Raw genomic sequence first — 14,970 nt, forward strand, 5'->3', positions numbered from 1 at the left:
GTTAATTTTGCATAAACTCTGTTACATGAACTTAACTTCTCTGTGTGCAGGGACCTGGTAACTTGTATCTTTAACTACTCATTCAAATTTTTAAAAGTTGATTTAAAATCTTTTTACTTTTAATTTTAGATTGGAAATCACAGAGACCTTCAACATCAAATTTTCCACTTTCCAACTCTGTTAAAGAAAGCTCCAGCTGCCTTTCATCCTCTCCTTGTCGATCAAGAAGTGCAGCTGCTCAATCATTGTCTAGAGCTGCTTCTGAAATTTCAGAAATTGAATATATTGATATTACTGACCAGAATGAGCTTTCCTTATATGACACTACTGATCAATGTACCTTAGACAGTTTGGAAAAAGAATTACAAGTGCTGACAACTCTTGCAGGTAATGCTATTTTTTTCACTTTCGATAATGCTAATTAACTCTACCCTCAGCCTGATTCTTCATGTCTTGCACTAACAAAACAAGCCAGCAAACAAGAAAGCTTTCCCTTTTCTTCTTTAACCATCAACGATTGTGTCTGTTTTCCTGGAAATCCCCTGACATCACTCTGAATATGTTTAAAAATGTGTAGATGCCCAGCCACACCAAAGATGATCCCCATAGCCTATAAAACACAGCTAAATTGTGGAATGAATAATTTCATGTGCACAGAAAAAAATCTTTTTTTCTCTTTTCTGCAAACCCACTATAGGATTAATCTCTATAGCTTTATGTAAGCCACTGTTCAACATCCTTATTGGAAAACTGAGCCGTTAGATCTTTTAAAGCAGTGCTTTTCAAACTTAAATGTTTATACAGATCTTTCAGGGGATCTTGTTACAATGTAAATTCCGATTGAGTATGTCAGGTAAGGTGAGATTCTGTATATCTAACAGGTACCCAGGTGATGCCAGTGCTGCTAGTTGACAAACCATATCTTGAAAAATTATACCTATGCATTTTATTTCCAACTTCAGTGGACCTAGTCTAGCAATATAGTGACCATATTCTTGAACATGTAAAGTTCTGGCTCAGTAGCAAAACATCAGGGGAATTAATCTTGTATTTGCATCATAAAGGCACTCACACAGTTTGAAAGAAGCCAGCTGCTGATCCAAGAGACAGGCTAGAAAATTATTTGGTCCCATATATTCCATACTTGCTTTTCCCTTGTTCTCCTGTTAGTGGTCTCCTCCTTTATTGATCTTAGAATAATGACTGCTATTTCTCTATAAATTATACATCTTTGTTTTGAAAAAATTAAAGCAATACAAAAATACAAAAAAATAAATAAATAAAAACTCACCACAAATTCTAACTACTCTTAAAATAACCATTATTAACATTTAGTGAGAATCATTTTAAACATCACTGTTAATATAAGTATACATATAAGAATATAAACTTAGTAGAATGAACAGATTGAAGGAACATGATAAAAATTTTACAAAAATAGGTCTATGCACTCCATAATATATTTTAAGTATACATTTAACCAACTTAATAAAAGGAAAAGTAAAAATAAAATTAAAATTAATCATACATTTCAGATAAATGTTTTTCCACCACAAAAATATTAAGTTGAACTTGTTATAAATGAATTTCTGATGCCGCAAAAGAAACAGCGCTTGAATATAAATTTAGTTTCCTCAGCAAGGCAATTTACTTTTGCAAAAGGGTGCCACTCCTATCAATCAAGATCACAAGTGCACAACAAACAAAGGATACCATAGGGTTTTTATATCCCTAACACGATCCCTATTTCTGTGTTCTTCCCCCATGGGCTGGGGTCAGACCACACAATCTGAGCTGATCTGATTGGCTACTTGTAAATATTTTTCTAAATATGGAATGGGAGGTGGACGTGAGGTACAGTGATGGAGCGTGTGAGATATGCGGTTTCAAGGAAACAATGGGTACAGGTAACCAAGGGAACAGATGTGAGTTATTGATTAGAACTGATGGGAAGGAGGTAGGCCGTTTACAGTAACTGTTGGCAAGGAAAAACAAGAAAGTTGAGTTGGAGAACAAAGGGTAAGGAAGTTAACAGGCTAAACCTTTTGAAGAGAAACTCAGAAAGATTCATTGTCTCTTACAATTCCTCCCTTTAAGATTTTTATAATCCCTTCTCTTCAAACCTTTTTAACATGTCCTGGCTTTGCTGTTCAACTTGGTCTTCTAAAAGGAAAGGCTTATCTGAATAGGGTGGAGGAACATGAAGGGAGGTTTTAGTGAGTGTTATCTTTATAAGCCTTTGTACCAGCCCACGGATGCATGGTATGATGCAACACCCAACAAGAATAAGCACACCTATCATGACTGCAAGAGAAATGAAGATTGGGGCCATGACTCCTTTCCATTTACCAAACCATCTTTCTAGCCATCCTGAAAGAAGGCTATCAATTCCAGAATTTTTAGCTAGTTCATTGGACAAAGCAGTCAGTCTCTGTAAGACCTTTCTTATGCTTCTGTCAGAGGCAGTATTGTTTGGGATAAAGGTGCAATATTGAGTTTTGATCATAATACAAACTCCACCTTTTTCAGCTAACATCATGTCTAGGGCCATTCTATTTTCCCAAACCATTTGGCTAGTAGGTCCTAATTGCTCAACTATTCCTTTGACAGCATCTCTAGTGTAATTAATAAATCGTTGCTGGTTATAGTAGATATAATTAATCCAATCTACATTTTTATTAATAGTTACCCATGGAAATAATGATTCAAATTCTGCAGCTATTTGATCTCGGGCTTTGAACCTATCAGGTACCCCCCGTGGTACTCCAATTGCGTCTAAATAAACTTCAGAGTCAAAAGACCCATAAGGGGCTTCTCTTATTTTATGGCTTTGTGTTTTTTCTTTTCCTGGTTGATGAAATGCCAGGGTGAGAGGGATAGCCAATTGGACAAAAGCGTAAGTACTGCTCCAGTTACCTGACAGAGTGTCCAGTAAGGGTCCACGACAACACCTCCATACATCTGCTTGAGGATGACTAAGGGGAGACTGAAGAGTAAGCTCCTGGAAAGGTTTAAGATCACTGTATCCCACTAAGCTTCCAAGGAACACTAAATTCTCCCTCTGTTATGAGAGACACGAGGTGAAATTGACATCAGAAGACAGAAGCTGAATGGCCCTCGGGGGCTGACCCACAGGGTGTTGGATATTGGGATATAGCAGAGAGAGAGGTTGCCATGATTTGTTGCCCCAAGCCATGGAATCTTGGAAGAGAGCTACCATGCAGCCCATGCCCAGTCAACTGGGAAACCATCCGAGTGGAAAGGGGATGATCTGGGCCTCTGGCTGGCCGAGTGCACAAGCATAACAATTGCTTTTATTTAATGTGAGACAGAATATTTGATCTATTCCAACCAGGCATTTACATCTTGATATCCTGTTTCAATTGCTGAAGTTTGCCTTACATCATCTTCTGCTACAATATCTACTTTAGTATTATCATTAGGTACAGAAGAGATGGCAGTCTGATTAGAAGAAAGCTCAGAAGGAGAAGAGAAGGAAGGGGGTGAAGAGAATGAAGGATTAATAAAACGCATTTCAAAAGACTCTCTGAGCTCTGTGCAGCCAAGTTGGCTCCTGTGCCATAGAAGCGACTTAAAGTAGGTTTAGGATCAGTAGATGTGGGAATGAGAATAGAAATTTATATGGGATTACATTGGTTATACTGGCAATTAGGGGAGGTGCTCTCCTTAGTGAAATGAATGTATGGTTTTAAGGATAAACCATACATTCACCATACAACCACCCGCTGATGAGGTCCAGCCTTGATATTCGGTTATCAACAGGACATCATTCCAGCTATGACAGACTTGTTTTTCTGTATTTGTTAAGGAACAAGAGTCTTGATAGGGGGAGCCTTTCACTTTAAAGGGGCGGACATACTTTTCTGAGGCTGAGAGTTGCCTCTGACTTTGGAGATCTCTACAGGGTATGACTAGACAAGCATCAAACGTAATAACTTGGGGTGTGTTTGATTTAGCTACATTAATGACAAGGTGATCAGCATTGGAAGGAGAAAAGAAGAAAGAGTAATAAAATAGATGGAAGGTAGTTAAATTTTTCCTAACTTTAGTTTGAGGGGAGTTTTCCCCTGCAATAATGGCACATGACTTCGGGGGTGACGGTGCTTTCTTGACTTGAGTGTGATGGGTCCATCCTTTCTCTGCTGTCTGGACTGCAGTTTCAATGGTCAGGAGCACTAGGTAGGGTCCCTCCCAGGCCAGCTCAAAGTTTCCTTCTTTCCAGCTTTTGAGGAGGATGTGATCCCTGGGCTGGTGCTAATGGACCAGGAACTCTAGGGGTGGCGTCTGTACCATGAGACCTTTGGCTTTAAGAGAAGAGAAGGTAAAGGAGAGACCAAATATGCAATTACTGAGGAATTGATCTTTTGTCTCAAATGTAGGGATACAGGTAGTGGAGTATACATAGGGCAGTCCATAGAGCATTTCATAAGGGGAAAGGCCTATATCCTTTTGAGGTGTAGTTTGGATTCTTAACAGGACAATAGGAAGACATTTGGTCCATGGTAACCAAGTCTCTACAACTAATTTGGCTAAGTGATTTTTTAAAGTTTAATTCATCCTTTCTACTCTCCCTGATGAAGATGGATGCCCAGGTGTATGATATTCCCATTTAATGTCTAGGTCTTGGGAAAACTTTTTAATGACGTGTGCTGTGAAATGGGTTCCATTGTCTGAGTCAATGTTCTCTGTTAGTCCGAATCTATGCACTATATTTTCATTTAGTGCTTTTACTACATTATTGGCCATTGCATTTGAAAAGGGAATAGCTTCAACCTAGTGAGCGAGGTGATCTACTATTAATAACAAATACTTTAGATGAGCTATTAGGGGCATTTCAGTGTAGTCACTCTGAATACTTTGGAATGGTCTTAGCCCTGGATTCCTCCCTACCAAGGGCGGTTTCTTTATAACTTGTTTGTTGTATTTTTTACATATTAAGCAACTCTCCATGACTTGTTTGGCCAAGGTATAAATTACTATACATCTGTGAACTCTGCGAACTGTGTCACACATGGCTTTGGGTCCCCAATGGGTCTTTTGATGGAAGTGAGACAGGATTTCTCTCAGGAGGGGTTTGGATAGCATTTCCCTTTGGTCTGGTAATACCCATTTTCCTTCTGAGTTTTCTTTGGCCCCTATTTTTATTAATTTTTCTTTCTCCATGGCTGAGAAGACAGGGACTGCAGTAGGGGAAGACAAGGGGTTAAGTGAAAGACAGGTGTTCCAGATGAAAAGGCAGTCTGCTTGGCTATCTGATCTGCTAAGTTGTTTCCCTAGCTTTCAAAAGAAAGGTTTTTCTGTTGTCCGGGAACATGAACAATAGGTACTTCTTCGGGCAACTGAAGGTTATCTAATACTTGGGTGATTAACTCCTTGTGAACAAGGTCTTGGCTTTTTCTATTAGTAAGACCTTGTTTAGTCCAAATTTTTCCAAATGTGTGAGCCATCCCAAAGGCATATTTAGAATCAATATAGATGGTTCCTTCCTGCAATCACTTTAAAGCTTGGATGAGTGCAAACAGCTCACAAGTTTGGGCAGAGCAGTTATTAGGCAATTTGCCTAACTCTGTTTCTTCAAGAGTTTCTCCATCAATTGCTGAACACCCATTGTGTCTTTTTCCCTCAATCACCCAGGAGAAACCATCTATGAATAAGTGTCATCCTGTTTTGAAGGTGGTATCCCCTAGGTCTGGTCTAACCTTTGTTTGGTAGTCAATTAAATTGAGACATAGGTGCTCCCTGTTTACATTTGGATCTCCTGTTAAGAAACCTGCTGGGTTGAGTGAATTATCAGCAGTTATTGTTAAATCATCTTTTTCTAGCAAAGTGGTTTCATATTTCAGGATTCTGGAGTGGTAAGCCATCTCCTGGCTTCTTTATTTAGTATTGCTCTAACTTCTTGGGGTGTACTTGCAGTCAACTTTCCCCCAAAAGTTAACTTTCTGCTTTCTTCAACTAATATTGCTGTAGCAGAAACAGATTGGATGCATTGAGGCCATCCACAAGTGACTGGGTCTAAAACCTTTGATAAGAAGGCTACAGGCTGCCGGCAGCAACCGTGCTCTTGGGTAAGCACTTCTACAGCCACTCCATTATTTACATTGACGAAAAGGTGAAAGGACTTTTCTAGATAAGGCGAAGTTAAAACTAGGGCAGTCATAAGTCTTTCTTTTAATTCCTCAATTTGGTTGACTTCCTAAGAAGTCCACAGGAGATAGTCAGGTTTTTCTCGAGTAGGCTTCTGGTATAGCAGCTTACTGTGTAAGGCATATGAGTCAATCCAAAAGCGGCAGTATCCAACTAATCCTAGAAATTTTCTGAGCTCATGCTTAGTTTGAGGCAAGGGTAAATACACGATGCCTTCATCTTGCTCTGGCTCTATTCTCCACTTGCCTGCACTTATTAAATGGCCTAAATATTTGACCTCAGGTTCTACATACTGAAGCTTTTTCTTTGAGACTCATAACCCCTCGGAGTGTAGATGATCAAGGATATGTATGGAAAAACTGGTTAGTTTTTCTACATCCTCTCCTGATAGGAGGATATCATCAACATACTGGAGCATGCAAATGTGCTTTGGAACAGAAACCTTTTCTAGCACTTGTTCTAAAATCTGACTAAAGAGGTTGGGTGAGTCTGCGAACCCTTGGGACAAAACTGTCCACCAATACTGTTGTTTTTACCCTGACTGGGTGTCTTCCCACTTAAAAGCGAATGTGCCTCAGCTGTCTTCAGCTAGGGGACATGCCCAAAAAGCATCCTTTGAGTCTGTTACAGTAAACCATTGATGATGACATGGAATTTTACTGAGAATACTGTAAGGGTTAGGGACAGTGGGGAGAATAGTTTGGACTATTTGGTTGATAGCGCTAAGATTTTGTACTAACTGGTATGACCCATCTGATTTCTTGATGGGCAGTATTGGGGTATTATAAGGAGACATACAAGGCTCAAGAAGCCCATCTTTCATGAGACTTTCAATTATGAGCTTTAATCCTATCTGTCCTTCTAAAGGGATAGGGAATTGCTTCCTCTTCACCACTTCCTCAGGGGTTTTTAGCTTGACGTGGATTGTGGGAATCTGAAGTTTTCCTTGGTTTCCTTCACATTGAATAAATACATTTTTCATCTGTGGTGGTGAGTAAATTTAATGAGGCAGGGAAACCTTTTGGGCTAACTTGTAAGACTATGCCTAACTTCAACATTAAGTCTCTTTCTAATAAGTTAGTTCCTGCCTCAGGGATCAATAAAAATTGGATATGAGTCAATCAATCTTAGAATTTAACTTCTGTACTTTCTAAGACTTTTTCTTTAAATGGCTCCTCTCTTATCCCAGAGACTAAAAGGTCTTCTGAAGAGCAGGCAATGTCAGATGGAGGCATACCAAGGAGGGAGCGACCCCTGAATTGACTAGAAAGGTGATAAGCTCATGATGGGGTCCAACTTCCAAATTTACCAAGGACTCCTGGTGGGACTTGAAGTAAAAGAGACAGAGCCCCTGAGCCCCCTATTCCTCCTCAGAGGTCATGAGGGAAAGGGCTTGTCTCTCCTTTTCTAATTCGGGATTAGACCATTAAGTGGTCTAATTCGAAGACCACTAAGAGGTTGGTCTTCCCAATTTTCTAATTTTTGTAACTTCTTTGAAATATCTGGCCAACTCTTAGTGACAGAGTGGAGTTTTAACATTCCTTGTCCAAGGGGGTCTTCTAAGTTTAGGCCTGAATATTGTCTCATTTGGTCCTTCAATCTGTCTAGAAATTTCATAGGCCCCTCATCTTTTTCCTGTTGTATATCAAGTGCTTTAGAGAGGTTGTGGGTTCAGGGTACTGATTCCCTAATTCCCTTTATTATCATCTCCCTTAGGTCTTATATATTTTCCCGGTGAGCTGGGTTATTATTGTCCCACTGGGGGCCTTGGCCAGGGAACTTTTGATCTGCGGTAGGAACATCTTGACCCGGAGGGTGTTCACGCTCCCAAATTGCCATAGCATCCCTCTCTCTTCCTCTGAGAAGAGAATGCTTAAAATGGACATTAACTCAACCCAGGTGTGTAACTGAGGTCCCAGAGATTGATCAACTTGATCTGCTACACCATAAGGGTCATCTAATAATGGTTTAAGTTCCTTCTTTAAATTCCGGACTTGTTAACTAGTTAAGGAAGCACTTACAAAGCCGATAGCACCCCCTCCTTGTGGTACCTCTCTCAAGGGGAAGAGAGTCAGAGCTGACTCCATAGATGTGGAGGGAAATGGGAAATTTTGGATATCTCTTTTACATTGTTCTACTTCACGTTGGAGTCCCTTCAGGGAGGGGCACTTAGGCTGAGAGAGAACAGGTTCATGGGATGATGATTCCCAAGAATCAGAATTGTAAGGAGGAGGAATAACGTGAGCAGAGGAAGGATCTGGGGCAAGATCTGGGGCAGCAGCGACTGCCTGCGGGGAAGGATTGGGGCAATGAGTGGCGGAAAATGTTCTAGGGGATCCCATGCTCTGGAGTCCTTAGTCATGGGAACCAGCTTTTCTGAGTCTTCATTGTGCAGTACTAGATTGGGTTTTTCCCCAGTTGTTTTTAAGGGATAGAGGAGAACAGGTCCCTGTCTCTAACAAAGAGTATAGTCCAGTTTCTCTTGAGAACACTGAACTTTTATCATTTACATGTTGAATTAGGAGTTGACACATTACATCCTCATTTGACCCAAACTTTGGCGAGAAGATTGAGAGTTTGAGGAGAGGACTCTGGGTCCAAATAAAACAGCAATATTTTATCATTTGTTGCTTTATCGTATTAGAAATTTCTTGCCTATCCTTCCCTGGAGGCTTATTAAGGATCAATTCCCTTGTATGAGGAATCTCTTGCCTGTCCTTTAGCCCCACCTGTTGGAGGTTCCTTGCACCCTTCTTTTGCTTCCTCCACTGTGACCACTTCCCTTGCAGGAGTATTTCAGATCCCTCTTAGCATGGATGGTGGGTCAGTATAAACCCTGACAGGACCCCCAAAGGGCCACCATAAGCCATATGAGGTGACCATGGAACCGCAGATTGGACTCACTCACTCCGCAGAGCAGTAGCGCTTGTTACCACTCACACACTTTCAACCTCCAGAATCCCGACCACCAAGGAAATACTTTGTCGCCCCTGCGACTTTTCTTACCTTGGTCTGTGCACAGAGTTTAACTGGCCGCCGTGGTATATGAGTCCCCTTTTCCCAAGCTGCTGGCGTCTTCCTTTCCCAAGTTGCTGAGAGTCCGGGTTTATTCATCACACTGGGTGGGTCTTGATTCGTCACCCTGAGGCCACCACAATGAGGCAACGGGGTGCGCCATCTCATGAGAAAGGACGGGAGATCCCTCCCCAGAGGAGAATGGGCTCCCCCTGCAGTCCACCAAATTGTGATAAATGAATTTACAATGCCTCAAAAGAAACAGCACTCGAATATAAATTCAGTTTCCTCAGCAAGGCAATTTACTTTTGCAAGAGGGTGCCACTCACCTCAATCAAGTTCGCAAGTGCACACCAAACAAAGGAGACCAGGGCGTTTTTATATCCTTAACGCTAGCCCTATTTCTGTGTTCTTCCCCCATGGGCTGGGGTCAGACTGAAAAATCTGAGCTGATCTGACTGGCTACTTGTAAATATTTTTCTAAATATGGAAGGGAGGGGAATGTGAGGTACAGTGATGCAGCGTGTGAGACGTGCGGTTTCAAGGGAACAATGGGTACAGGTAGCCAAGTGAACAGATGTCATTTATTGATTAGAACTGATGGGAAGAGGGTAGGCTGTTTACAGCAACTATTGGCAAGGAGAAGCAAGACTGTTGAGTTGGGGAACAAAGGGTAAGGAAGTTAACAGGCTAAACCTTTTGAAGAGAAACTGAGAAGGATTCATTGTGTCTGAAAAACTGTACAAAATTACCCTTTTGTAGACCAAAAACAGTGGAATATTGGCAACTTTATATGGTTTAATCCATTATTTTTACAAATATACCTTTAAAAGTTGAGAGAGAAGGGGAGGAGAAACATGGCAGAATAGAAGCCTGCATCATTCATTTCCCCATCCTCCCCCATGCTGAAACACCAAATTTTAACAACTATCTACACACAGGAAAGCACTGTGGCAGGAACCAAAACTCAGGTGAATAACCACAGTACCTGGTTTTAACTTCATGTTGTGGAAAGAGGTATTGAAAAGGGCAAGAGAGACATATTGAATTACCAATGCCACCCCTCCCCCACCTCCTGGCCGCAACCCTGTAGTGTGGAGAGACAATCTGTGCTCTGTGGAGAGGGAGAGCACAGCAACTAGAAGACTTCACATTCACCTCAGTACTACCTGGTCACAGCAGAGAATAAAGCTGTGCTGGACTCAGCCAGTGCCCATGCATGGAGGAAGCATTTGAACCAGTCACATCCCAGAGGGGAATCATCCATTCCAGCAGTTAGAACTTGACTTCCTTGGCAACCTATGCCACATTGAGCTGAAGTGCCTGGGGGTCCTAGGTAAACTCAAAAGGCAGTCTAGGACACAAGGACTGCAATTCTTAGGCAGTGGCTAGTGCTAGGCTGGGCTTGTGCCCAGTGAACTAGGGTGTCACGTGACCTAGTGTGTCACATGACTGGGCTTGTGCCCAGTGAAGTAGTCAGTGAACTAGGGTGGCACATGACCTAGAGAGACACCACCTGGCACAGCTAAGGGAGAGCTTGCACCATCCCTCCCCCAACCCCAGGCAATGTAGCTCATAGCAACAAAAGTGACTCCTTCCTTCTGCATAATGAAAGGAGAGTGAAGAGTAAGGAGGGTTTTGTCTTGCATCTTGGCTATCAGCTCAGCCACAGTAGGATAGGGCACTGAACAGAGTCGCGAGCCCCCCATTTCAGGTCCTAGCTCCTAGATGATAGTTCTTGACACAACCTGAGCCCAAAGGGACTCTGCTGCCTTGAAGGGAAAAGAACCCAGTCCTGGCAGGATTCATCACCTGCTAACTGAAGAGCCCTCAGACCCTGAATAATCTCCAGTGATACTAAGGTAGTATACCACAGGCCTTGGGCTCTAAGATGCACTGGCTTCAAGGGAGACCCAGCACATCCTCAGCTGTGGTGACTACAATGAAAATGATGAAAAATTGCATTTTACAAAAGCAGAGGGAAGAATGAAGGGGACTTTGTCTTGTACCCTGGCTACCAGCTTGACTATAGTGGAATAGAGCAACAAGCAGGTTCTTGGGCACCTCAAGTCCAGGCCTAGATTCTTGAACAGTATTTCTGGACTTGGCGTGGCCTGGGCCAGATGGGAGCCCAGTATCCTGAAGGATGACTCCCAGGCCTGGCAGCATTCATCGTAAGCTGATGGAAGAGCCCTTGGGCTTTAAGCAAACATTGGTGGTGGGCTAGCAGAAATCCCCATGGACTAGGGGTGGCCGTGGCCACAGAGACCTCTGCCTATTGAAAGGGGAGGGAAGAGTGGGAAGGATTTTGTATTGTGGTCTGAGTGCCAACTTAACTGCAGTAGAGTAGAACCTCAGGTTAACTGCTGAGATTGTTGACTGTGAAAGTATAATGCTCACTGGCATAAACACAGAAAAAAAAGCACAGAATAGTATAACACTGTAATGGTGGTGGGTAAACTTCTCCTGACTTAAGTAGAAAGACTAAATGATGAATCAACCAAAAATAGTAACTATAACAACTTTTCAAGACACAGACAGTGTAGTAAGACATAAAAACAACAAAAAGTTAAAAAGCAGGTGCATAGTTTAGAGTTTTTATTCATTTTCATGTTGTGTGTTTCTTTATTTATGCAATCAGTGTTAACTTGCCATCAGTTTAAAATGATGGGTTATAACATATTACTTGCAAGTCTCATGGGAATCAAACTGAAAAACATTCAAGAGATATACAAAAAATAAAAGGCAGTAAATTAAAGCATACCAGCAGAGAAAATTACCTTCACCTAAAGGAAGACAGGAAGGAAGGAAAGACAGAAGAGAAGACTACAAAACAAACAGAAAACAAATAATGAAATGGCAGGACTAAGTCCTTTCAATAATAACATTGAATGTGAATGGATTAAACTCTTCAATCAAAAGACAGAATGGCTGAATGGATAGAAAAACAAAGTCCAGTGATGTATTGCCTGTAACAAACTTACTTTACTTAAAATATACACATGAACTGAAAATAAAGGAATGGAAAAAGATATTCCATGACAATGGAAACCAAAAATTAGCAGGAGAAGCTATACTTTATCTGACACAACAGATTTCAAGACAAAAATTACAAGAAGAAGATCATTATATAATGATAAAGGGGTCAATTAAGCAGGGGGTATAATGGTGATAAATATATATGCACCAATACTGGAGTACCCAGATATATAAAGCAAATGTTATTAGAACTAAAGAGAGAGCTAGACCTCAATACAATAATAGCTGGAGACTTCAACACTCCACTTTCTGCATTGACAGATCTCCAAGATAGAAAATCAACGAAGAAACATCAGACTTAATCTGCACTATAGAACAACTGGACCTAATAGATATTTACAGAACATTTCATCCAACAGCTACAGAATACGCATTCTTCTCCTGAGCACATGGATTATTCGCAAAGATAGACCATATGTTAGGTTTCAAAACAAGTCATAAAACATCCCAAAACTGGAAATAATATCAAGGATATTCTCTGACCACAGTGAAATAAAACTATGAATCAGTAACAAGAGAAATTTTGGAAAACACATGTAAATTAAACAATATGCTCCCAAATAACCAGCGTATCAATGTATAAATTAAGAATTGAAAATTTCTTGAAACAAATGATAATGGAAACACCATATACCAAAACCTATAAGATACAGTGAAAAGAATAAGAAGGAAATTGTAGCAATATGTGCCTACATCAAATAAAACAAAAACAAAGCAACCTCAAAGAAATAAAATCTGTATCTTAAAGAACCAGAGGCCAGGCATGATAGCTCATGCCTGTAATCCCAGCACTTTGGGAGGCTGAGACGAGTGGATCACCTGAGGTCAGGAGTTCAAGACCAGCCTGAGCAACATGGTGAAACGCTGTCTTGACTAAAGTACAAAAATTAGTTGGGTGTGGTGGCATGTGCCTGTAATCCCAGCTACTCAGGAGGCTGAGGCAGGAGAATTGCTTGAGCCCAGGAGGTGAAGGTTGCAGTGACCTGAGATTGCATCATTGCACTCCAACCTGGGCAACACAGTGAGACTCTGTCTCAAAAAAAAAAAAAAAGAACTAGAAAAGCAAGCACAAACCAAATCCCAAATTAGTGGAAGAAAAGAAATACTAATGATCAGAACAGAAATAAATGAATTTGAATGGAAGAAAACAATACAATAGATCAATGAAACAAAAAAGTTGGTTTCTTGAAAAGATAAACAAAATTGACAAAGCTTTAGCCAGACTAAGGAAAAATGAGAGAAGAGCCAAATAAATAAAATCAATGATGAAAAAGAAGAAGACCTTACAACTGATACTGCAGAAATTCAGAGGATCATTAGTGGTTACTATGAGTAATTATATGCCAATAAGTTGGTAAATGTAGAAGAAATGAATAAATGCCTAGGCACACACAACCTGCCAAGATTGAACCATGAAGAAATCCAAAACCCAAACATACCAAGTAATGAGATTGAAGTCATAATAAAAGTGTTTCCCAGACAGAGGTTGCAGTGACCTGAAACCTTGCCTTTGTACTCCAGTTCGGGCAACAAGAGTGAAAGTCCATCTCAAAACAAACAAACGAGCAAACAAACAAACCAAAATTGTCTCCCAATATAGAAAAGCCCAGCCCCTGATGGTTTCACTGATGAATTCTACTAAACATTTAAAGAAGAACTTATACCAATCCTATTCGAAGTGTTCCAACAAAAAGAGTTAGAGAATGCGGGAGATCATGGCAGACTGGAGGCAGGACTAGATTGCAGCTCCGGAAAGAGCAACGGGCGGGGGCTGGCTGCATTGTGAATTTTAGCTCCAGATGGACTGCAAGAGCAAATCAGAAATCCTGAGAGGACCCACAGACCCTATGAAGGAAGCAGACTGCTCCTGCAGGGCCTCGGAGACCCCCCCAAAAAACTGAGTGCCCCAACTGTGAAAGTGGGAAAGAGAGACCCGCTCCCCCAAACGTACATCCCCACTAGAGAAGCTGAAGGTCTGTTTGCGGGAGAAGTTTCTGACTTTACCTAGAGCTGAGTCAATTTGGAGAGCCGAGCAAAATACAGGGGTAGAGGAAGCAGCAGAAAGGCCCTGGGAGCTTGTTGGCTTCTCTAGCAGACCATTTCTGCCTGGCACCAAAGAGATCCAAAAGGAGCAAGGCATAAAACTACACAGGGATAAGCAAATCTCTAGCTGAACTTTGTAACAATTTGAATGGGGTGAGAAGCCTCCTGACCACAATTTGGGGGAGGATGCAAATCCGGTGTGCAGACTCCACAGGCAGGGAAGAACCAAGCCTTTCGTTTTTGCAGCTGGGAGGCAAGTTTTCAACCCCTATGGCTCCACACGTGGAAATGATCTGGGTCTGAGGGCCACTGGGTGGGGTGTCATGGTCGGAGTGAAACAGGCCCTTCAGTTTGTGTGGGAGCTGGATGAGGCTTGTGACTGCTAGCTTTCTCTCACTTCCCTAACAACCTGCATGACTCAGCAGAGGCAGCCATAATCCTTCTTGGTACACAACTCCAGTGAACTGAGACGCTCACCCCCATTCCCCACAGCAGCTGCAGCAAGACCTGCCCAAGGAGAGTCTGAGCTCAGACATGCCTAGTCCCACCCCCACCTGATGGTCCTTTCCTACCCACTCTAGTAGTGGAAGACAAAGGGCATATAATCTTGGGAGTTCTAGCGCCCCGACCACTGCCAGTTCCTCCCCATACTACCAACCTGATGCTCTCTAAAAAGCACCTCCTGGCAGGAGGCCCACCGGTACA

At 41.7% G+C, this 14,970-nt stretch overlaps 1 protein-coding gene across 1 annotated transcript in view; it reads left to right on the plus strand.

Annotated features, from left to right (window-relative positions):
• Window positions 1–14,970, plus strand: part of ZBBX (zinc finger B-box domain containing) — a 141,808-nt gene that overhangs the window by 104,097 nt on the left and 22,741 nt on the right. Inside the window, exon 20 of the mRNA XM_025376570.1 lies at window positions 130–387. Coding sequence (XP_025232355.1) covers window positions 130–387 — 258 coding nt within the window. The remainder of the gene's footprint in view (window positions 1–129; window positions 388–14,970) is intronic.

This window comes from Theropithecus gelada, chromosome 2 (assembly GCF_003255815.1).
Source record: "Theropithecus gelada isolate Dixy chromosome 2, Tgel_1.0, whole genome shotgun sequence".
NCBI classification, from domain to species: Eukaryota; Metazoa; Chordata; class Mammalia; order Primates; family Cercopithecidae; genus Theropithecus; species Theropithecus gelada.